Below are 25,571 nucleotides of genomic sequence, written 5' to 3'. Positions count from 1 at the left end.
ACCGTATTTTGCATGCAAGGTTCACTGGACGGCTGGCGCTAAATGTCCAGTCACAGGTGTTTAGTGCCGATAGTGTGACAATAGTGGGGACCACACGTTTACAAGGAATCAACGGAAGGCTTAATGATTTGATTTCAAATCAAATAACAATTAGAAAAGATTTGTGAGGATTTTATTTAAGTTTAAAATCAATTTTAATTAGGACTATAAATAGGATTGAGATCCGCCCACGCAGGGACTTTTCTTCTCCTAATTTTCATTCCGCACTTTTATACTTTTTTCTCTGCTAGGATTCTCTACACCATGAGCAACTAAATCTCCATTGCTAAAGTTAGTAGCTCTGTTTACTTTGATAGATTAATAATTATTTGTTCTTATACTCTTGATTAATGCATTGATTATTGTTTAAGAATTAGTTTCATTCTTCGTCCTACAAATTAGTGAGTATTGGAAAATAACTCTAATCTAACTTCAATTCTATTGAATCTTGAAAAAGCTATATCATTGAAATTACATCTTGAAACCATTTTCTCATAAATTCTCAATTGATTGGGTTTAATGTGGTACGTGATGATGTGTGGAAAATGATCCAACACAAAACTCACCGGCAAGTGTACCGGGTTGCATCAAGTAGTAAAACTCACTTAGAGTGAGGTCGATCCCACAGGGATTGAAGGATTGAGCAATTTTAGTTTAGTGGTTGATTTAGTCAAGCGAATCAAATGTTGGTTGAGTGGTTTGTAACTGACAGAAGCTAAATTGCTTGAAATGTAAAGGGAGAGGGGGAATTGCAGTAAATTAAAGAGCAAATGAAGTAAAGAAGCTGAATCTTAAAGTACAAGTAATATAAGGTGCAGAAACTTAGATTGCAAGTAATGTAAATGGCTGAAGCTTAAAGTGCAAGAAATGTAAATTGCTTAAATCATAAAAGGAATTGGGAGTTGGGATTGCAGAATTTAAACAAGCAAAGGTAAATTGCATTAAACATAAAAGAGAAAATTTAATTCCAGTGAAGTAAATCTCAAACAGAAGAGTAAAATGCCTTGAAGAATTTAGAACAGAAAAGCAATGCTTAAGTTGCAGCAAATTAAAAGTGATTGAAGATCTCAGGAGTGGAAGAGACTAGATAACAAGTCTAGATCTCAAATCCTTCCTTGATCCAATAAGAACAATTGCAAAAGGAATAAAGGAAAGCAAATTGCAGAAATAGCAGAAGAAGAAGAAATGAACAGAAAGTAAAATTCAATTATGCAGAAAGTTAAAGAAGAGATCTCAAGGTGAGATTGAAACAGAAGTTCTTCAATTCTTCACCCAAGATCAAAAGCAAGAAAAGTAGAGAGTGCTCAAGCAAGAACAAGAAAGAAGAGAGATCAATTCTCCTTCCCAATTCTCTAAGAAATTCCAAAGTTCAAAATTAAAATGCAAGTAAAAAGGAAAATTCAAAAATGAAGTCTAGAGGTCCTAATTACATCAAACTAGCTCCTATTTATACACTTTCTATTCTTGGATTTTGGAATTTGGATGGGCTTTTGATTTGGTGAAGATTTGAATTTAATTGGATTTTTGATTGATTTTTCAGCCCATGAAGAATGTGGTTCCAGGAGGATGCTCAGCTCACAAGTTGAGCTGAGCATTGAGGCCTTGTGTTGATTCCCTTGTAACGTGCAATGCATCAGGGGAATGCTCAGCTCACAAAGTGAGCTGAGCATTGGTGCCTTGGTGCCAATTTGTGCGCTGCCCTTGGACCGTGTCATGCGTGCTCCATTCCTTCCTGGCCGTGCCGAGATGTGCCCCCTTGCACCAAGAATAGCGCTCTGCTCACTAAGTGAGCTGAGCATTGGCTCTTCCAAGGAAAGGTCCTTGGTTCGAAACCCATGGGAAGCATGCGCTACCCATTTCTTTGATTGCCTTGCTTCCTTGCTTCCTCAAGGTGTGGGGTTCAAACCTTGGGGAATGCATTTGGCCATTTTTGGCTTATTTTTCCTTGTGAGTAGCGCCTCCCTCATCCCCCTTGGTCATGAGTTCAAGTCTTGGAGCATGCACTTGCAACTTATTTTCTTTGAATTATTTCTTTAGTGCTCTCGATAATGCTCACTTGGTGAGCTGAGCATTGTTTTTCCTTTCCTTGTTTCTTGGCTTCATATTGTGCTCAGCTCACAAAGTGAGCAGAGCATTGTGCCTTGGTTACCTGGGAGTAAGTATAGCGCTCACTTAGTGAGCTTAGTGCTCTTGGAGAGAGCTTCATGGTTTGTTGTGTCACACTTCCTCCTTTTTTTGGCCACACTTTTTCTTCCTTGAGCCACACTTCTTAGGCCACGTTTTCTTCTTTTCTTCACCTACAATTAATCAAAACAACCAATCAAAGTATCACCAAATTCACAAGGTTTATAAATCATTAAAACTCAATTAAATTTAGCCTAAACCTCATGATTTAGCATCAATTATATGGTGGTTGTTTGATTCAAAGAAGTCATGCATTTCCATTCTAAATCACTTACTTAGAATGCAAGAAAGTGCATAAAACCTAATGAAAACAAAGAAAAAGACTAGTGAAACTAGGCTAAGATGACTTGTCATCACGTGACATATAACTACATCATTCTCGGGTTCTTGGGGTTTGTGTGGCTTCTAAATCTGAAATTGAACTTAATTCTCTAATACAATTGATTAATAAAGGAATTGACGGTTGGTTGAATTAGAGGAAATTGGATTGCCTAGGAATAGGAATTTAATCACTTGGGGTTTACTATAAACTAAATCATTGCATGATCAAGGTAGTTGACATTGAATATTAATCCATATACTTAAACACCTTCAAAGCCTTAACTTTATTCTCATCCCGTTTTCTCAATCGTTTACTATTTTCTTTTCTTAGTTTATTACTTTCTATGATATTTTATCTTCACAAATCTCATTTTAACTTTTCTAACTAGCACAACTAGTCAATCATTACTTGCTTAGTCCATTAATCCTCGTAGGATCGATACTCACTCACCTGAGTTTTTTACCTGGTACGACCCGGTGCACTTGTTGGTAAGCTGTGGATTGTAAATTCTGCACTAAATTTTTGGCGCCATTGCCAAGGATTAATTGTGACTAACAACTACCAGTTGATTAGTTGCCTAAATTAGACCATTTTTTGTTTTACTTTTGTTTTAGTTGTTATTTTTATTTCTATTCCTTTTAAATTTTTGTTTCTCTTAACTTTAATTTTTCTTAAATTTTTGTCCCTTTTATCTTTATTTCTTTTTAGTTTATTTCTCTTCTATTTTCCTATGCTTCATCGGGGTTCTCTTCACTGTGATGTTGAGAATCCCACTTTTCTTTGTCTCTACTTATTTTTGCAGAGAAACAGGGATAAAGAGTCTTTTCTGTACGACCCTGAGATTGAAAGGATTCTTCGAAAGCAAAGGAAGCAAGTTAGAGCTCAAGAGGTTCAAGAGATCTTTAGGGACGAGTCTAAAAAGGAAGCTAAATTCAGTATGGCTAATAATACTAAAAATCTTGTGGTAAATAACCCCAATAATGACCCGCCAGCTAGAAGAATTCTAGGGTCATATACTAACCCTAATCATGGGAATTATGTGGGAAGCATTGTACAAGCAGTTGTGCATGCTAACAAATTCGAGTTGAAGCCGTAACTCATCTTTTTGGTTCAGCAAAATTTTCAGTTCAGTATAAGCTCACAGGAGGACCCTAATCTATTCATATCCAATTTTTTGAGGATATGTGATACAATCAAGACCAATGGGATTTTCTCTAATGTCTATAGGTTGCTGTTATTCCCTTTTCCTGTGAGGGACCAAGCTAGTCAATGGCTTGAGACACAACCTAAGGAAAGTATAGCAACCTAGGCAAATTTGGTTAGTAAGCTTTTGACCAAATTCTTTCTGGCTCAAAGGTTGACTAAGCCGAGGACTGACATTCAAACATTCAAACAACTTAAAGGAGAGTCTCTCTATGAAGATTGGGAGAGATACAGGCTATGGTGAAAAAGTGCCTTCTGGAGATGTTTGCAGATGTTGCGAATTTTGAATACCGCAACTTTTTTGGCAAGTGCACCGAGTCGTACCAAGTAATAACTCAAGTGAGTGAGTGTCAACCCCACGAGAATTAATGGATTGAACAACAATGATTGAATGATTAGACTGGTCAGACAAACCAAATTTAGTGTTTTGTGTTCAAAGTATTATAAAGCAATGAATAAGAGAATTCAAGGAAACAAGTAATAAATGGTTGGTGAAAATAGTATGAGACAACAGTTAAGGCTTTGAAGGTGTTAAATTTCCAGATTAATAGTTCTCCTCACTTACTTTAATCATGCAAAGGTTAAATTCATGGCAAACCCTAATTGATTAAACCCTAATTCCTTAGCAATTTAATCTCTTCAAACCAAACCAATCGCCAATTTCTTGGTCACTTAATTTGAATTAGAAGTTTAAGTCCAATCCTAGTTTATGAGCCACACAAACCTTAGGTACCCAAATAAGATGATTATCTATCGCATATCACGTTAAGTCCAGGTAATTAGAGAATTATGAGGAATTGATTTCAAGTTGTTATTCAAGTGATTTAAAATTTCCAAGATTCAACAAGAATTCAGTTAGAAAAAGAGTTATCTTCCAATATACTCTAATTCCTAGGATGAAGAACGAAACCAATCCTTGAAAATAAACCAATGCATTGATTAAGAGAGGAAAAACAACAGTATTAATCTATTAAAATAACAGAGCTCCTAACCTTAAAAATGGAACTTTAATTGCACATAGTATGAAAGTATCCTTGCAGAGAAGTGTAAAAGTGCGGAAGAAGAGAAGAAGAAGAAGAAGAAAAGGCCCTAGGCTAAGATATCTTCTCCTTTTATATCGAGTCTTAATTGATATAAAATTTAACTTCAAAAACCTAAAAACATCTTTTCTTAATTCAAAATTGATTTAAAAATCAAATTAGAGCAAGATATTTGGTGCTGGTTCACCCAGGCACTGTTCTGGTTCGCGCTACTGGTGCCAAACTTGGGGTTTCTGGCGTTTGGCGCCACCTGGGCAGTAGCTTTTTCACGCTGTATGAGGTCTCTGGCACCAAAGTTGGGGTTTCTGGCATTTGATGCCACCATGGTAGACACGATAATAAGATTTCTGTGTTCTGGAGCCAAACTTGGGGTTTCTGGCGTTTGGCACCGGGACTCTCGCATGGAATGGTGATGCTGGACGCGGTTTGGCGCTAAATGCCAATGTCATAGCGTTTAGCACCCTGATCCCAGAGAAAAAGTATAGAATATTATATATCATTGGAAAGCTCTAGAAGTTGACTTTCCAATACCGTTAAAATCTTATCATTTGGACCTCTATATCTCAAGTTATGTTCTTTGGAGTGTGAAGAGGTCAGGGTTAACAACATCCACGAATTCTCTTTGCACTTGTCTTCAATTCTTGGTTCCTCCTTGTGCTTTTGCTTCTCTTTCCTAACATTTTCCTAATATAGTTACAACAGCCTCAGAGGCAAGATTATGGATTTGTAGGTCATAGGATAATGCTGTTATTTTTAACCCTAACTCAAATGGCTTTTTCAAATGATATGAATGAATGTGACGCTCTAGTATTAAACAAAGCAACTAAAGTTGTATTACCAATTTCAAAATTACTTCTAATCAACATGCCAGACCTCTTGTAATGACCCAACTTCTAGTACGTGATGATCGTACTAAAATTAAGGCATTACTAACCTGTTTTCTTTATTAACTATTTAATGTTGAGCCTTTAATTCGATTTCACATCCAACTTCAATCATAACTCAGAGTAATCACCATAACTAAATTTTCTCAAATACATTTCATTCAAGAATTAACTCATCATATTTCAATTTAATAGCAATTAAGCAACCTTACACTCCAAATTTTGTATCTACGCCTAGGGCTCTTCTAATATCTCAATTCCAACCTCCATTTTATTAAACAAAGTTATTAGAATCAGTAGTATAGCTCCAAGAACTCAGATTAAAAAATTCACAAAATTACACATACATATTCATAATAGTTCATCAACTTCCAACAGAATTTTCAAGCATACTATCATCATCATCAAATCACATACACAACAGAAATCATCATCATCAAACACAGTCACATATTAATCTCATAACAATTTCATCACATTCAATCATATTCACAATCACCAACAATCTCAATTTCCTTAATTTTCATTAATTAATCAAACAAGACATTTATAAATTATTTGCAGTTGCTCACTAAGCTTCAATGGCATTTGTAAATTAAAACAGCTAATTTTAAAATAAATCCCCTACCTTAATTAACCAGAGCTCGAAGGAAATCCATAATCGTGACAAATTCCTTTTTCCTATCTCGCAGCAATAGTAACTTCACACAGAATCAGCAGCAGCTACAACAATCCGAAAACAGCATCGACACCAATAAGTTTCAAAAATGGAAGAATTGGAACCAGAGCAGCAACTCCGGTGTTTTTCTCCGGCATCAAGGGCGATGGTTTGGCTCACCATCATCAGAAGTGGCGAGCTCGGATGGTGGCAGTGGCGAACATGGAGGCTTCAGCGGTGGTGACCAGCTTCGACGGAACTCCCCTATCGTGTTTCTCTTCTCTCTCTTCGGGCTCCTTGGTGGTGGCGGCGGTAGCGGCAGCGACGACGGCACATGGCTCGACGGCGACGCATGATGACGCCCCGGCAAACGATGGCGTTGGCTCCTTCTTCTGCGTCTCCTCTCTCACGCTTGTTCTCTCTCTCGGACACATCTCTCCCTCTCCTCGAAGCTCCAGTTATGCAGCCACGATGACAATAGTGACGACTTGTGATGATGACAGCGGCCCCACAGGCGGTGACTGGACTTGACGGGGATGACAGAACAACGACGACAGCTAGGTAGCGATGCGATAGCAGCGGGCAGTGACGCGACGACGGCTGGGCGGTGAGTTCCTCCCAGGCTCTTCTCTCTCGGCTGTGAGTGGGGGTTGTGTGTGTAATATGAGTTGATAAGAGTGAGTGCTAAGTATGTGTGAAAGTGCTGTCCATGTGAGAGAAGAGTGAGGGGCTGGGGTGAGGAGTGACAGCGTGGTAGTGTGTGTGGGGGTGTTAGGGTTAGGGAAATTAGGGTTTCTCTTTCTTCAATTTGGAAATTTTCGGGATTTAGTGTTAGAAATTAAAGATTTTATAAAGGAATAAGGATAAATTTAGGTAGATATTTTGTTAAAATTGGAGGGTAGAGTAATTTTAAAACAAAATATACTTTATTAAAAATATTTAAGAACGTTATTTATCAATATATTGCTAAGTTCAATTGATTATTTCTAATTAAAATTATAAAATGAACATACTAATTACATTTTATAAAATATAGCTAAAACTCAAAATATTAATTATTTAAATTAAATGATATAACTTTTCATTATTTTTCTATCATCAGAACATTAATTTCAAATTATAAAATAACTAATTATAATAAAAATTGTAAATAAATATTAATTGACTTAAACTTAAAGTATTTATAAATATCAATCTAATCATTTATAATAAATTAATCTATAAGAACTCAAATTAATAAAATAAACCATAATTTATTCATAATAGAAATTATTGAAATTAAATTATATATAATTTTTCATTACTAAATTTTAATTTCAAATTATATAAAATAATCAATTATAAAAATTACACAAGAATATGATTTAACTTAAACCCAAAGTATTCATAAAATCAATTTAACCATGCTTGATATATTATTTTCTAAAAATAAGGAACTCAAATTAAATCATAATTTATTTATAATAGAATTTATTTAAATTAAATTATACAATTCTTTCATATTTTTTTCAATTATCAAAATTATGTGAAATATTCAACTATAATAAAGATTATAATAAAATTCTAATTAACTTAAACTTCAATTATCATGAAACCTATTTAATTACCTTTAGTAAAATAATTTTATTAAAATAAAATTCTCAACAAATATAATAAACCACAAATAACTAATTATTTGATTTTCAAAAACTCGGGTTGTTACACCTTTCAGCACCATCAACCGACATAGTAAACACCCTTCCTTGCTGTTGAGCTCTCCCAGCATCTTGCTTCTTCTTTTTCAGACAATTCCAAGACATATGCCTGACTCCACCACAGGGATAGCACACATTCAAACTGGCCCTACATGGAGTTCCTGGATGGTAGCTTTCGCATCTCCTACAAGTCATTTCGTTCTGTGCTTGCTTCCCATATCTTCTTCCCTAATGGTTTTTGTCATTAAATCTGTTGTTCTGACCCTGAGGTTATTGAGGAGAATAGCCTCCTCGCTTGAAAGTTTAATCTCTAGGAGAAAAATTCCTTCCTTGAAAGTTTTTTCCAAAAAGATCAAAACTTCATTCTTTCCAAAACCTCAATCCAAAACCAACCAAATCATTCCTACTCTATATCACACATTCATATACTTACATAATCAATATCCCTTCCACTTGATACATTAATTTATTCAACACAACATCACCTACAATTTCACCAATATCATTCATATACACACCAATCATCATGAACATCACCTACATGAATATATATATATACATTAATTTCATCACTCCAAATATTCAAACCATTCACAAGAACCAACAATAATCACTGATCCTCAACAATTCATATAATTCAACTTATCCTACGGTCAACTAGCCTAAGTTTTCACGTGACATTATATATTATCTACGACAAACCAAAATCATACCTTGGCCGATTCCTCCCTAAACCCAGAACACCTCAAAAATCCTCAATTCACAAGCTCCAAGCTTTCACCAAATGGATTTTCAGCTCTCAATACTCAATTCAAGTCTCCAACTTCATCAATTTGGTTCCAATTCACATATATACCACCTAATTTCACATCATTACATATACATTCACAAATTTAATACCTAACCTCACATAATTAAAGAATTCATAAGGGTTTTGAGTGCTTCACCTTATCAATGGATATTTGGGACAAGACCCAACAAATTTCCAAAACTAATTCACACCTAACATCGCCAAAACACAAATTCTAATACCGAAACCCCAAAAATTTTTAAAATTACGGTAGAAAGAGGCTAGGGGAGAAATTCTAAAGTTCTTACCACATTGTTCAGATAGATTTGAAGAGCTCATGTGGTGGTCGCCTGGCCACAGACGGTGTGACGATCGAAGCTCCAGATTGAGAGTTATAGAGGACTAAATGTGAGGTTAAGGTTTGTGTTCTTGCTTCTTGCCCTTTCCTCAATTCTCAGCGTGATTCCCTTTGAATTTGGAAAAGAAAAGCTGAACTCCCCCTTTTATATAGTGGGTCTTGGTCCCGGTCTAACCGGTTCAGTCCTTTGGCCCAGTCATGGGCCAAGTTCTTTAAAATTAGTGTTAAAATTTGTATTTTTAATATTTTTATTTCTCTAAATTATAAAAATTTAATTTTCTAATTTTTTTGAATAATAATTAATTTATTGGATAATTATTTATTAATTTTATAGGATTTACATAAAGTAGTATTATAAAAAATAAAAATGATATTCTTGTTCCTTTTTATTATAATCACCTAATACATCTGTTTAAGTCAAATGACATCTTTATGCATGAAGCAACTTCAAAAATAATATGTCAATTTAGATTTTTTAAATGAATTGGAGCATATTATATAAAATATTACTAAAAAAATTCTAGTATGACTTTAGAATCGAAAATGTATACAAGGGAGGGGCGGCACACAAGTTGGTTGTTACAGAGGATAGTATTCCTATCTTCATGAGACCAGCACCTTAAACTTCAACTTCTATCACAATTCTCATAGCAATTTCCACTAACATCACAACACACAAAAGGTTCAACCTCACGTAATTTACATACAAATTATAGGTTGCATCCGATATTTCAAATGTTTAGTTTATAATATTATCGACAGTCACAAAAATACACTTACTACTGCCATTGCTGCAATCACAAGTGCAATTCACGTTCTCTTTTACACCAGTCATCATGCAATCTTCAACATTATCTTGTGAACTAAGTTGTTTTAAATTAACATCTATTGCATCCTAATAAGATGAAATAAACAAAAGGCAATCATAATTCATTGGAATTTTGATAAAATTAGAGCTGTCAAAATAGTTTTATGTGATAAACAAACATTCAACATTGAGTCCTCAAGTCTAACATTGCATGCACAATCAACTCATTTAAACATTCAACATCACAATGCATCATCATCTTCTCACTTTACATCGAGAAGATCATTACGCATCAGCGAACCACCAACATACTTAAAAATTTTACAAATGCATGAATATCATTAATGATCATAATAGAGAAACTTTTTCCAATCAACAATACCACATCTCAAAGTTTTATCATACAAATGTATTTCGCCCATGCATCGTGCATACTCATTAGCCATCTTAAACATTAAGCCTAAACGCTATGAAGATGCCATACTTGAACCTTATTGGCAAGAAGCCATCAGACCTTAACTGGATGCTCAAAATGAGAACAAAACCTAGACATTGACTTCCTTCTCGAGTGTTAAGAAGGCAATCAATTGTAAGTAGGTCTTTAAATTCAAGTATCACCTTGATGTTAGTTTTGAGAGACACAAGGCTCACCTCAAGGCAAATGGGTTAACTCAAGTCCTTGGAATAGACTATAAAGACACGCTTAGTCCCGTTATCAAGCTAGGAATGTTGCAGGTTATTTTGGCACTGGCTGCTGTCAAGGGATGGCATTTGAAGCAAATTAGTGTTAATACTATCTCTTACATGGTGAGTTTGACGAGAAAGTGTATATGAAACCTCCCAAAGGACTCGAGACAACTTCGGGTTAGGTTTCCAAACTTGAAAAGTCTCTATACAGACTTAAACAAGCTAGCAGACAATGAAACTTTAAACTAAAATCTGTTCTGATGGAATTAGGATATAATCATTCTAAATATGATTATAACATGTTTACTAAATCCCAAAGTACTGGTTTTACAGTAATTTTGGTTTATGTCGACGATTTAGTGTTGGTGGGGAACAATTTGTTTGGAATTAAAAGGGTGAAACAGACTTTGCATTACAGGTTCCGGATTAAAGACATAAGTGATCTCAAGTTCTTCCTTGATTTGGAGATTGCTAGGTCTTCAAAAAGCATAACTTCATATTATAGAAAATATGTCGTAGATCTCTTGAGAGACACTAATTTTGAGCATTGTAAGCCCACCTCCACTCTCATGGACTATGGGGTAAATTTGAGCAAGGATGGTGAAAATGTTATGCCTAATTCTTCCAATTATAGAAAAATAATCAGAAAATTGTTGTATCTTTCAAACACAGGTCAGATACAAGCTTTGCTATTGATAAGCTCAGATAATTTTTGGATTGTCCCATAACTAATCACTTGCAAGCGATACATAGGATCCTCAAGTACATGAAGAATTCTTTAGTAGCAGGCCTACTCTTCTCAGCCAATTACAATTTATCTCTCATTGGAATCTCCGATTCTGGTTGGGCTGGATTTTTTGACTCGGAAAGATTGATTTTAGCCTATTGTTTATATGTGGGTTCCTCACTTGTCATTTGGAAGAGTAAGAAACAAGTAACTATTGCAGCTTCTTCCTCTGAGGCAAAGTATAAGGCACTTGCACTAGCCACTAGAGAAGCCCAATGGCTTAGTTATGTGTTGAAAGACTTAGGCACACCGCTTGATAAACCTGTGAATTTGTACTGTGATAGTAAATCTTCTATTTATATTGCTATTAATCTAGTATTCCACGAGTATACGAAGCAAATTAAAGCTGATTGTCACATTGTGAGGGATAAATTGCTAGAGGACTTAATTCATCTTTTATTAATTTCTTTACATGAGCAAGTTAAAGACATTGTGACCAAGTCTTTGGCACCAGGATCGTTTAGCACATTGTATGGCAAGCTTGGATTGTCAGACACCTTTATGCTCAATTCTCCTAGCTTAATGGGGGGGGTATTACTTGATATAGCATACTGCTATTAGTTATATTTATATATCTAAAGAATAAAAAGAATTAGTTAGCTTTTTTTGTTGATTAGTGTAAATTAGCATAGTATATACATGTGCAGTTGGTTATTGTAAAAAGTAAGATTTAGTATCAAAATGCAAGCTAACATCTTGCCTCGTTCTCTTCTTTAGCTTTTGTTTTGGGCTTGCTTACCCAACATCTCACACTTTCGACACACATATAGTAGCTGACTTATTATGTTAAAGAACTTGCATTGTTTTATCAGAAATTTGATTTTTAACTATGTCAAAAGAAATTAATTTTTCACTTTTTTCAATGAAAAAAATTTAATCTAATCTCTACAATGCATGAATGCATCATGCATGTTAATTTTGGATCCCAATCTTCTTTATAGGACTTTTTTATGCTTCCTTCTAGATAGCAGCCTTAGCTTCCTCTTGCTATGTTTTTTCTTTTCATTTTATTTTGGGGCTTTCATTCTTGATTAAAAATAATTAAAAATAATACTATCTACGTCTATATACAGATATAGTTAACAATGGCATACTACAAGAAAATAAACCGCCATGCTTTTAAAGCGTGCTGAGAAGTGCGAAAAAGCATGTCGATAGCTTTTTGTCACACTTTTTGAGCTATTAGCATGTTTTTGAAAGGGTCACATCCGCAAGTGTGTCGATTGCTCTATTGGCACGCTTTTGTAGATCTATCGATACGCTTTCTTTTTTGCCACACTGTCATCTATTGCTACAATAAAAAACATGGCCGTATGTATAACCCTATAGCTACGCTTTAAAAGTATACCGAAAAGTGTACATATAGCCACGTTTTTGAAACGTGTCCAAAAGATTGGTTGTTGGTCCACTTTAAAAGCGTGCCGATAGAGAAAGATAAGGCTACGGTTTTAAATGTACCTAGAAATGAACTTGATGCCATGCTTTAAAAGCGTGGTTATATCCTTATCAAATTAATAAAAAAAATTGTATATGCTTTTACATGCACTCTTATGCACTCCAAAAACAAAAAAATATTGGCAAAAATATGTGATTGTCATTTAAAAAAATTAATTAATAAAAATTAGTATTACGTTAGTAGAATTCAAACCAAATTAGCCATGTCATCTCAATACACACAACGACACTGTGCATGAATTTATAAACATAAACAAAAATGAATTTCTAGGAAGCGAATTAAGAAATGTCATTAAATCACCCCAAACTTGTACTAGGCCTTCTTCGGATAAAGCAACTATATGGAAAGTTTCATAATACACTTCATGAATAATCTGCAAGTATGATCATATGAATAACAAAAAAATAGACAGTAAGCAAATTATAAAACAATTTGTCATGATAAGTATTAAAGAAATCATAAAAATATATAAGATTTGGAACACGGGTGTGTCACATTTTGATCTTGAAATACGTAACATGCACAAGTTGATCACATGCAATTTGCCACCACTATTCCTGAGAGATAATTCTAAAAATATGCATATAAAGTTCTGAGTTCAACCATTTTGTATAATTTTATAATAATTTCTGAAATATCTTGGACTAAGTTGCAAATAGATAGTAACCATAGCAGCCTAGCACAGAGGGAAAGCAACATGACATACCTATTCCAGAAGTAAGTTAGGGTATGACACGTCCAAGTGCAGGCCAATTGCAACAGCAATACATAGTAATGGCTCAAGTATCTCTCTATTAATATCAGAAATAAAAATAAGTATGCATAAAAATCACTAAGACCAATTTATCCCCAACTTCTATCATTCTTTCAATATCCCTAAAAAAACACCACCAATAACAACAATTGGAAAATAAGTGGATTCTTATCAAGTAGTCATCGAATTCATACTTAATTAAATAGCCACCAAGAGTCACCAACTGCATATTCCTTAATCAAATAGTCACTGAATTCATACTTAATTAACAAACAAGAAAACAAGTGGATTCTTATCAAGTGAGGATGATGAAGTTAATGATAATTCCTTTTATTATCCAAACCCTTTGACAAAAGAAAAAAATTCTTTCACTACAAACAAAACCCACTTTTAATTTTTCTCAAACGACTGTGGAAAGAGCAAATAAAATATAATAACCAAGTTACAAATCAGAAATTGTACAATGAAATAACAAAAAACAAAAAGAAGGGCAACAAAAGTAATTGTCATGAATCATATAGCACATGCAAAATTGAAAAGGAGGCAAATTGAAAATTACATGGTACTTTTATTTAATTTAAAAAAAGTCTCCAACTCAACCCAATTTCATGTTATGAGAATCACAATCACTTGAGTCAGTATAGTTATTTCATTAGCATCTATAACATGCCAGGCACATTCTCAGCAGTCAGCATTCAACAGTCACCAAACCTTCTTAAAAGCAAGGTAATCTGGGCAAACACCTCATCTATGTTGGGCTCCGCCTGAAACAAAAACAAATATAAAATGACATTCCTCACAAGGTTACAACACCAGGGAGGATTTCTTAGTTCAGAAAGCACATGAATTCTTTATTTATTTATTTTTCTTTCTAAGAACCAAAAATTAGCATAGCATAACATGGATCAAGGAACACTACATTGAGCTCCATGTTGATGACCCAACAAAGGATCTTGGAAGGAAGATTGTACACAGGCATGTGTTGGTTAGCCAGCTGATTTATTGACGCTTTCACCTAATTTCATGTGCCACCAAAAACAAATAGACACCCCTCATAAGTTAACAAAACCCAAAAATGCAAACGTTAAAGAAATCTCAAAAATAAATCTTTTATTTCTTAAAAAATAAAAGAAATTAAACCATCTTGCTCAAATTGAAAAAAAACTTAAGTGAAGCAGTTGCAAATTTTGACCAAATTTGAGCTCAAACTCCACTAGAAAATTTTCTAACTTTCTTTTTGGGATTTTTTTAAAACAAACATAATAAAGCATTTTTGTGATTTGCCTGTTCTCTGTGTCCCCGAGGGAAATAGAAAACTCTTTCTCATTCTCTTGGAACGGTAACAAGAGGACCTCCACACGCATGCCATAGCTACCTATAAAGTGCAACTTCTGTGTCTATCACAACAGCAACAACAGTTACCAGCACACACAAAAAAATCAAATTCAAAAGAAAATCAAAAAATAGAGAGAGAGAGAGAGAGATCAGAAAGAAAGAGAGAGTGAGAGAGAGGAAAAAAAGGCAGAACAAAAAGTGAAAGAGGTGAAGTTGTATCTTTTGTTGTTCTTTTTTGTTTTTTGCTTACCTTTGGGTGAGGTGGAGGAAGAAGATGAAAAATGAACATTATTGTTTAGCTCCAAAGAGGAGTTGTTGTTGTTGTTGTTGTTAACTTTTTATTGTTGTGAGAATTACCATTAACTTTAATGGTTGTTACTGCCTCCGATGATGCCATTTCTTTAACAAACCCAGATCTCTCATCCAAAACTCACTATTTCTACAAACTTCGCATTCCCCAAAATAAAAATTGGTCCAGCCATAATAAATCCAATATCATAAATCGGCTTTACTATTCATAACTCGGCATTATTCACGTCATTCCTCAGAAAATCAGCGTTACAGTTCGGCATTACAGTCATTAACTCGGCATTGCAGCCATTAATCGACAATCAATATCATTTATTGAAAACTGACGTTACAGATCAGCTCAACGGACTGCTTCACAAATGTGAAACGTCCAACCTGACATTCACCCTTATTATTACTCTTTAATACAGACAATAAAATAGGAACATAACCGATTTATACACTATCACCTATAAAAAGGTATGATCTTCTATTTTAAGGACATTGAATTCTCAATACTAACTTAAGCTTCGGAGTGCCTTTGCAGGTACACTCTCCCCCTGTTTCTTGCTCAAAGCTCTACGCGATTGGATAACCTCTTGGAGTAAAGGCTCGGATTATCATAAGGCTGAAAGGTCGGCACCAAAGGAAATAGCTCGGCGTTGACTCCTAGAGACTGAGCTCTCTCTCTCCAGGTATCTATACAAGAACAATTGGCGCCCACCGTGGGGCCGAAAATATAAACCTCTTTCTCTCTATATTATCGGCCTCGAGGTTCCCGTTTTGAAGTCATGGCTGAACAACCTCCACCCTTGCCATCCGAATTGCTCCAGATGGTGACCGAGTTGCGACAAGTCGTGGCTGAGGAGAACCAAAGAATGGCAAATCAAATCGCCAACTTGAATAACACTCGAACCGAAAATAATGACCGACAAGAACGGACAGAAGAAGCCGAGCAGCAGTCAGGGCCAACACATGTCTCCGACACTGCTCGACAGGAAGGGGAGCAGCCCGAACATAATGAGGACACTCAGAAAAACATCAAAAATGACGATCAGGAAAGCTCCCCTAGACCATTCACGGCGGAGGTGATGAACTTCGTACTGCCCCGAAGATTTACTCTGCCGACCACCCTAACTCCCTATGATGGGTTAGGTGATCCGAAGAAATACATCAAAAAGTTCACCTCCATAATGATAGTAAACGGTGCATCTGATAAAGTTTTATGTTGCTGTTTTCCATCTTATTTAGACGGTCCTGCACTTGATTGGTTTTGTTCTTTGCCTGCAGGTTCCATTTCTCGATTCCGAGACATATCAAAACCCTTTGAGGAGCACTTTGTTGGATCCGCCATCTACCTCCACGACTCCGATTACCTGAACACAGTCAAGCAAGGCCAGCATGAAAGCCTCAAGGACTACATGACACGCTTCACAAAGATAGCCATAAGCATACCCGACCTCCACCTCGAGGTAGGAATACACGCCATAAAAAGTGGATTAAGACCAGGAAAGTTCCAGGAAACTATTGCTGTAGCCAAACCAAAAACTATGGCCGAATTCCGTGAAAAAGCTAAAGGACAGATTGACATCGAAGAGATCCGACAAGCTCAGAAAATAGAAAAGTCTCACTACAAAGACGACGACAAGTCACGGGACAGCAAGAAGAATTTCAAACCAATCCCACGATATGAGACCTACACCAAATTCAACACCAAGCGCGATGACATCATCAAGGAAATCTTGAATTCGAAGTTAATCAAGCCACCACGGAAAGCTGGCAATTACCTAGATTCAAAGGGCACTAACCGATCAAAATACTACTCTTTCCACCAGAAGCACGGACACAATACCGACGACTACGTCATCGCCAAAGACCTGTTGGAGCGATTAGCTCGGCAAGGTCATCTGGACAAATTCATCAGCGGCCACATGCAGCGGCGAGCACCTCTTCCAGGAGAACAAAGCTCAGCTACACAACATAACCGAGATAGAGACCGACCGAACAATAACCCTCCTGAACTACCATCACGTACAATTAACTGCATTTCCAGAGGTTTTGCAGGTGGAGGAGCCACAAGTTCGGCAAGAAAAAGATCTTACCGAGCTATCCTTTCCATCAACGCTGATCAAAGTCAACAACAGTCACCGCCTACATCTCCACAGATAACATTCCATACAGCTGATCATGACAATAGCGTAGCGAATCTGGATGATCCCGTCGTAATCTCCCTACAGCTCAGAGATCTCCAAATTAAAAGGTGTTGCTCGACCCAGGCAGCAGCGCCGACGTTCTCTTTTACTCGACTTTCCAGAAAATGAAACTGAGCGATAACATCATCCGACCTTCCACCGGTGACTTGGTAGGATTCTCAGGTGAGCGAGTCCCGGTTATGGGCTCTGTGTGGTTGCAAACCACACTCGGTAAGTTCCCTTCGTCAAAAACTTCAGACATTCAATACTTAGTTGTTGATTGCTTCAGTCCCTATAATATTATACTTGGCCGACCTTTCTTAAATAGGTTCGGCGCTATAGTATCTACAATTCATCTTTGTGTTAAGTTTCCTTTGCAGGACAACATAATTTCGACCATTCATAGTGATGCCCGAGAGGCCAGGGAGTGCTACAACAATAGTCTCAAAAAACCTCACCGTAACACAAAAGCCCAGGTCCACAATATCGGCAACACGAACAACCAACACATGCTGGCCGACCTTGACCCTAGAGCAGGAACACTGGAAAGGCCAACTCCAATAGAAGACCTAGATAAAATCTACTTCACAGAAAACACAGATAAGTTCACATACGTCGGCTCAACATTATCTTCAGAAGAAAAATTTTCATTCCGAGCATTCTTACAACAAAATGCCGACCTGTTTGCGTGGACCCCAGCTGATATGCCAGGCATCGATCCATCCATCATATCACACAAGTTAGCATTAGATCCATCTATCCGACCTGTAGCATAGAAAAAGAGAAATCTCGGGCACGACCGAAAGCAAGCTTCCCTAGAAGAAACCCAAAAGCTCATCAACGCGGGCTTCATCCGAGAAATCAGATTCACAACATGGCTGGCGAACGTCGTCATGGTTAAAAAACACAACGGTAAATGGCGCATGTGTGTTGATTTCACCGATCTCAACAAAGCATGCCCCAAAAATTCATACCATTTACCCTCTATTGATTGTTTAGTTGATAATGCCTCTGGTTTTGAAAAACTCAGCTTCATGGATGCCTATTCTGGTTATAACCAGATCCAAATGCACCCATCCAACCAAAATAAGACAGCCTTTATTACTGAATATGGAAACTACTGTTATAAAGTCATGCCATTTGGCCTTAAGAATACAGGTGCGACATATCAGCGTCTGATGGACAAAGTCTTCACCAAACAACTCGGCAGGAACATCGAAGTCTACATAGACGATATGGTCGCTAAAACAAAGATTGGCAATAACCACCTTGACGACCTCACAAAAATCTTCGGACAGCTAAGAAAATACAACATGCGGCTAAATCCCGAAAAGTGCGCATTTGGGGTTCAAAGTGGTAAATTCCTCGGCTTCATACTCACTAGCCGAGGTATTGAGGCTAATCCTGAGAAATGCCGAGCTATTTTAGAGATGACAAGCCCACAAACCATCAAGGAAGTCCAGCGGTTAACAGGGAGACTTGCTGCACTTTCTCGATTCTTACCTTGCCTAACTTCTAAATCTTCCTGTTTTTTCCAAACTTTAAAAACAAAAAAAGCTTTCCAATGGACTGATGAATGTGAACAAGCATTTACAACTTTAAAAGAAACTCTTTCAAAACCACCAATTTTACACACACCCCTACAAGGGGAGCCACTATTCTTATATTTGTCTGTCACTAATTGGGCTATAAGCTCTGCTCTTGTTGCAGAAAGGGAGAAGAAACAGTTCCCAATTTATTTCACCAGCAAAACCTTACAGAACGCCGAGCTTCGTTACCCGAGCATTGAGAAGCTGGCACTCGCGCTTGTCTTCTCAGCCAGAAGACTCCGACCATACTTTCAGAGCCATGAAATCCATGTTAGAACAGATCAACCTTTGCGACAGGTGCTGCAGAAGCCTGAACTGGCTGGCCGACTATTCAAATGGTCGGTGGAACTATCGGAATTCGATATCAAGTACGAAGGCCGAGCATCCATCAAATCACAGTTCTTGGCCGACTTTATCGTCGAGTTCTCAATACCAAATATAACTGAAAATTACATCGAATGGTCTTTATACGTCGACGGGTCCTCCAACCCACACGGGTGTGGCGCAGGTATTATACTTGATGATGGCCACGGCAACGTCATCGAACATTCCCTCAACTTCTCATTTAAAGCGAGCAACAATCAAAGTGAGTATGAAGCATTAATTGCCGGCCTTAGACTCGCTGCCGACCTTAACATCACCGAACTTAAGGTATATTGTGATTCCTTACTTGTCGTCCAACAGGTAAACAACCTATACCAAGTAAAGGACCCCTTGCTCTCTAAATACCTGGATGTCGTGTACAATTTACTTTCAAAATTTACCAAATATGAAATACAGCACATACCAAGGGAGAGCAATGGCCGAGCTGACATTCTGTCTAAGCTCGCTTGTACTCAACCAAATAGGTCATCGCTTTATCAGTCAACACTACTCAATCCAAGCATTGAGCTAACACATGTCTTAAGTATAACACAGGAAGCAGATTGGAGATCCCCATACATACAGTATCTCCAGACAGGGGTCTTGCCAGGCGACGTCGAAAATACTCATCATTTCCGCCGACAAGCCTCCTTTTTTACAATATATAATAATTTCCTATATCGACGGGGATTCTCCCGTCCATTACTAAAATGTCTTTGCAGAATAGAGGCCGAGCTTGCACTTACTGAGGCACATGAAGGGATCTGTGGTACACACCTCGGAGTCCAAAGTCTGTATTCAAAAATCCTCAGAGCTGGATTATATTGGCCGACAATACGACAAGATTGTCAGGAAAAAGTCAAAAGTTGTAACAACTGCCAAAAACACAGTCCGATTACACATCTCCCAGCCGAACTCCTACACTGTTCCGAGATTAGTTGGCCATTCAACCAATGGGGCATAGATATCCTCGGACCCTTTCCAACAGCAGCAGGTCAGGTAAAATTCCTTGTGGTAGCAATTGATTATTTTTCCAAATGGATAGAGGCACAGCCTCTAGCCAAGATTACATCACAACAAATGCTTTCCTTTGTTTGGAAATATATTATTTGTCGATTCGGCATTCCTCGGCACATTATCACAGATAATGGTCGCCAGTTTGCCAATAAAAAATTTACATCTTTCTTGCAGAACCTGAAAATCAAACACCACTTCTCATCAGTCGAACACCCACAAACAAATGGGTTAGCTGAAGCCGCAAATAAAGTAATATTACATGCTCTAAGAAAAAAAACTAGATGATGCAAAAGGCCTCTGGGCCAAGCTTATCCCAGAGATCATATGGGGATACAATACAACAATTCACTCAACAACAAAGGAAACACCTTTCCGCTTGGTCTATGGCTCAGACGCCATGATACCTGTGGAGATCTCCCAATCCTCACTACGCACAGAACTGGCCGATCTAACTACACAAGACATAGCTCGGCAAACCGAACTTGATCTCATTGAAGAACTCCGATCATCCGCAGCAATCAAACATTTAGCAATGCAACAGCACATTGCCCGTAGATATAACCAAAGACTTCAACCAAGATCTTTCCAAATCCACGACCTTGTACTCAGAAAAACAGAACAAGCTAGGAAACCACCAGCACATGGCAAACTAGCAGCTAATTGGGAAGGCCCTTACAGAGTCACAAAAGTAATCGGCAATGGAGCCTATCGCCTACAAACATTAGAGGGTAAAGATCTCCCTAACACTTGGAATGTATCTTCCTTAAAGTTATATTATAGCTAATACCAGGGACAGGCAAGTACTCTTTTTCCTACTACCAAGATTTTTCCCACAAGGATTTTGCTTGGAGAGGTTTTAACGAGGCTAGCCTACCTGGGCCTTTAAATTCAAAAGGTCTTACATTAATAAGTTCACTTATCCAGTCAATAATATTTGCATTTTATACTTCTCAATTTGTCAAAACTCAAAAAACCGATCTTAATCGGAATCCAGATAAAATTATTACATCAGACAAATATCCGATTCAACTCGGATTCCGATCATTATATCAGACAAAAATCCTATCCCACTCGGATTCCGATCATTATATCAGACAAATATCTGATCCAACTCGGATTTCGATCATTATATCAGACAAAAATCCGATCCAACTCGGATTCCGATCATTTAATCAGACAAAAATCCGATCTAACTCGGAATCAGATAATTTCATCAGATAACAATCCGATCTAACTAGGATTCCGATCATTTAATCAGACAACATCTCGACCTAACTCGGAATCCTATCATCATACAACAATCCGATCTTACTCGGAATTCGACCATTCAAGAAAGCATGAGCAACCCATCTCGGAACCCAATAATGCTTAATTTTGCCAACTCAATCAAATACACAATCGTAGTTAGAATCACAACATTATGGTATAATCATAACAAACAGCGGATCTCAATTCACATTCATTGCCAAATGACAATACACAGTTATTATCATGCCTATGAATCGGCATCCTAAAATCGGCCTACTCACCTTTTTAAAAGGCAATTCACCATTACAACAAATTTTAACCACAAAAATCTGGTCTCAACCAGATGAAAACCAACTTATCATACAGCAATAACATTATATTATCATAATATGCAAACAGAAATAAGCAAGTTTTTCCTCTACCAGAAAAGTAGCAACATATAAGCTACAATAACAAAAGCCAACTACAAATGTCTACACATTGACAAGCCAAAAGCTCAACTCAAGAGAAAAACAAGTCTACAAACAAACAAAATTACACATTCTCATCTCCTTGCTCCGCAGCACCATCATCATCGACCATGACACCATCCTGTACTATTTTGCCCGGATCCATTGCTGATAAATCAACCTCGGGAACCAGAAACTTCGCCTGAAGAACAGCCCTCTCAAAACCTTCAAGGAAGGAATCCAGGATCTCTCCTTGCTTATTCTTTTCCAACTCCTTCATCTGGGCAGTAACCTCAATCATACGGGTGCTCAAAGAAGATAAGTCAGCTTCTTTCTTCTTTAAATCTTCCACATCCTTGGCATAGCTCTCTTTCACCTCTTTCAAATGTTTTTCAACCTCAGATAACTTCACCTCAAGTTCAGAAACCTTAGCAACTTTTACAGCCAACTCTTCCTTCAAACTCGGATCCTCACTCTTTTCACCCATCTTCCGATGAATCTTCTCACGACTGCGCCCCAAACTCGCCAGTCGCAAACCCACCACTTGAAGATCAAAGATGACCACATTACTTTTCCCAAAACAACACACAAATAACACTTTCTACCTCAAAAACAAAAATTACCTGCATATATTGATCAATTGCCACATCCCCCACCTCTCCCGCCAAACTAACATCAGACGGGGACTGGCATACCTCATCCACAGTAATCATGAAAGGATGATCTTTCCCCCAGAGCGACGACCCCTCACTCCGCTCAACAAAACCATGCAACTTTTTCTGGTCTTCACAAAACCTATGAAGCTCTTCCATCGAAACATCATCTTTCTCATCACCAGAAACATCTAACAACTCCACCACATCACCCTTTCTCTTCTTAGCAATAACTTTCCTCCTACCACGCCTTGGTTGATTAACCTTGCCAACACCGACCTTCTCTGCCTTGGACGAGGATACCTCTTTATCCAAACCCTTGCTCTTCACCCGAGACCTCAAACTCGCGGCAGATACACCTGGGTACTTCCCACCTGAAAAACACGGAAAACAAAAAATGGTCAAAAACCTCAGACATAATACAACATCCACAATTCAAAATCTTACCCAAATATTCCACAACAGCAGCCTTATTTTCCTCCCATTGCAGCAGGTCATAAACAGAAATCAATTCTTGCTGATCAACAAACTCGGTCAAAAACTCAATCATGCACTCATCCTTCGGACTTATAGATTCAGGACCTAAAATGTTCTGAGGCTCTGAACACCACCAGAGAGGAAATCTTTCCCCCAAATGCTCATCAACATAAAATGGAAAGTCATCCTCGCAGCTACTTACCTTAAGGTACATTTCCTTAAAATTCTTAAAAGATGATTTGTATAGCTTGAACACAGTAAAACCGGGAGAGCTGTTCAAATTTACCCAACCACCCCTCCAAACTCCCTTCACTTGAAACAGTGAGAAGAATAGCTCCACTGACGGATTTTCCTCCAAAAATTACATCAGAATCTCAAACGCCCGAAGGAAAGCCCAACCATTGGGGTGAAGTTGTGAAGGCGCACAGTTTAACTGCCTCAGAACTTTACACTCAAAATCACTGAAAGGGATTCTCACCCTCAGTTCTTCCAAAACAGAGGTATACATAAAGAAATGCTCAAAACCCTCCCCTCTATGAAAAACCCTATCATCCACAATACAGGGTAACAGTTCCAATCGAACCCCCAGAGTTAGCCCTAACAACCTTCAACTTATCTATCTGATTCACAGCACCAACATCCAGAAACAAAGAGACACGATCCCTTACATCATCATTCACCCAGTCATAAGACCAATCTATCTCCCCTTTCGTTTCTTTCTCATAACCCATTGAAAAATTGACAGCAGAAAAGGAGAAGAAGAGGCAAACGGTTACGCAGAAAAACCAAAAATAACCAAGAGTAACTCACCTCTTTTACTCATTGTTTGGATGATAACACTTGAAGAAAATAAAACAGCAAGCATGCAACCCTTCAGAATTTCCAAAACTTTAAATTCACCCACTTTAAACCCAAAATTTCCCGTCCCATCAAATCCGTCGTGTCAAACCCAATAAACCCACCTTGGAAACACGCAAACTCATTAATACCTTCATTTAATTATTTCTCTTTCCTAATCATGCATGCTTATAGCCTCAGTAACTGTTCAATAAAGCACCTTGAACTGGGGGCTACAAGGTTAAACCACACACTGAACTGTTCAGCAACCAATTCACACATCATTAAAAGCTCAACCTGCTTCATTAAACATTTTCCCAGGCCAAGCTTGGGGGCTGTGGTCCGGCCATAATAAATCCAATATCATAAATCGGCTTTACTATTCATAACTCGGCATTATTCACGTCATTCCTCAGAAAATCAGCGTTACAGTTCGGCATTACAGTCATTAACTCGGCATTGCAGCCATTAATCGACAATCAATATCATTTATTGAAAACTGACGTTACAGATCAACTCAACGGACTACTTCACAAATGCGAAACGTCCAACCTGACGTTCACCCTTATTATTACTCTTTGATACAGACAATAAAACAGGAACATAACCGATTTATACACTATCACCTATAAAAAGGTATGATCTTCTATTTTAAGGACATTGAATTCTCAATACTAACTTAAGCTTCGGAGTGCCTTTGCAGGTACACTCCCCCCTGTTTCTTGCTCAAAGCTCTACGTGATTGGATAACCTCTTAGAGTAAAGGCTCGGATTATCATAAGGCTGAAAGGTCGACACCGAAGGAAATAGCTCGGCGTCGACTCCTAGAGACTGAGCTCTCTCTCTCCAAGTATCTATACAAGAACAAAAATAAAAAATAACAGAGTGACAAATATCCATAACAGTATTTTGAATTACGATAATAATCAATAACACATTATTTAATTTGGTGACAACTCACAAAATGAATTAAAAAAATTAGCTTAAACAACAAACCTTCTCCAATGCATGGAAAAAATGCTCCATAGGGGTTAGGGGTTTGTAGCAACATGGGAGGGTTTTCTAGAGAGGGAAGATGAAAAGTTAGGGGTTTGCAGCGACGGAAGAGAGCGGTGGCAGAGAGAGTGTCGGCGGGGGATTTGCAAGAGAGAGTGAGCATCGAAGAGGGAGACCATGCTAGAGAGAATCACCTCCAAAGGAGAGTTAGTGTTTATAATGTTGGAGCACAGATGAAGGGAACGGCAGCAGAGCGAGCGGCGGTAAAGCGAGCGTCGATGAAAGGTTTGCGAGGGATAGTGAGCACCGAAGGAGACCTTGCTAGAGAAAGTCACCGCTGAAGGAGCAGCGACGGTGGAAGTGTTGGAAGAGGGAGCGCGATATAGGCATTGTAGCAGAGGAGAGAGGGCGAGCGCCGTCAATGAGATCTTTGTTAGTGTTCTTGGAAGATTTTTAGGGCATT

At 37.6% G+C, this 25,571-nt stretch overlaps 2 protein-coding genes across 2 annotated transcripts; both read left to right on the top strand.

The window, feature by feature from the left end:
* Positions 1-16,078: 16,078 nt before the first annotated feature.
* LOC130978251 (uncharacterized) lies at positions 16,079-17,608 on the top strand. Its single transcript, XM_057902242.1, has one exon. It carries the CDS (start codon positions 16,079-16,081, stop codon positions 17,606-17,608), a length of 1,530 nt encoding a protein of 509 aa, XP_057758225.1.
* A 764-nt stretch (positions 17,609-18,372) lies between these two features.
* Positions 18,373-21,232, top strand: LOC130978235 (uncharacterized). The gene is made up of 3 exons (XM_057902241.1): positions 18,373-19,719; positions 19,849-20,200; positions 20,730-21,232. The coding sequence occupies exons 1-3, from the start codon at positions 18,373-18,375 to the stop codon at positions 21,230-21,232; spliced, it is 2,202 nt and encodes a 733-aa protein (XP_057758224.1).
* The last annotated feature ends 4,339 nt before the right edge of the window (positions 21,233-25,571 follow it).

This window comes from Arachis stenosperma, chromosome 1, assembly GCF_014773155.1.
Source record: "Arachis stenosperma cultivar V10309 chromosome 1, arast.V10309.gnm1.PFL2, whole genome shotgun sequence".
In the NCBI taxonomy this organism is placed as follows: Eukaryota; Viridiplantae; Streptophyta; class Magnoliopsida; order Fabales; family Fabaceae; genus Arachis; species Arachis stenosperma.
Note: the sequence above shows the minus strand (reverse complement) of the source record. Positions and strands in the feature narration are given on the sequence as shown.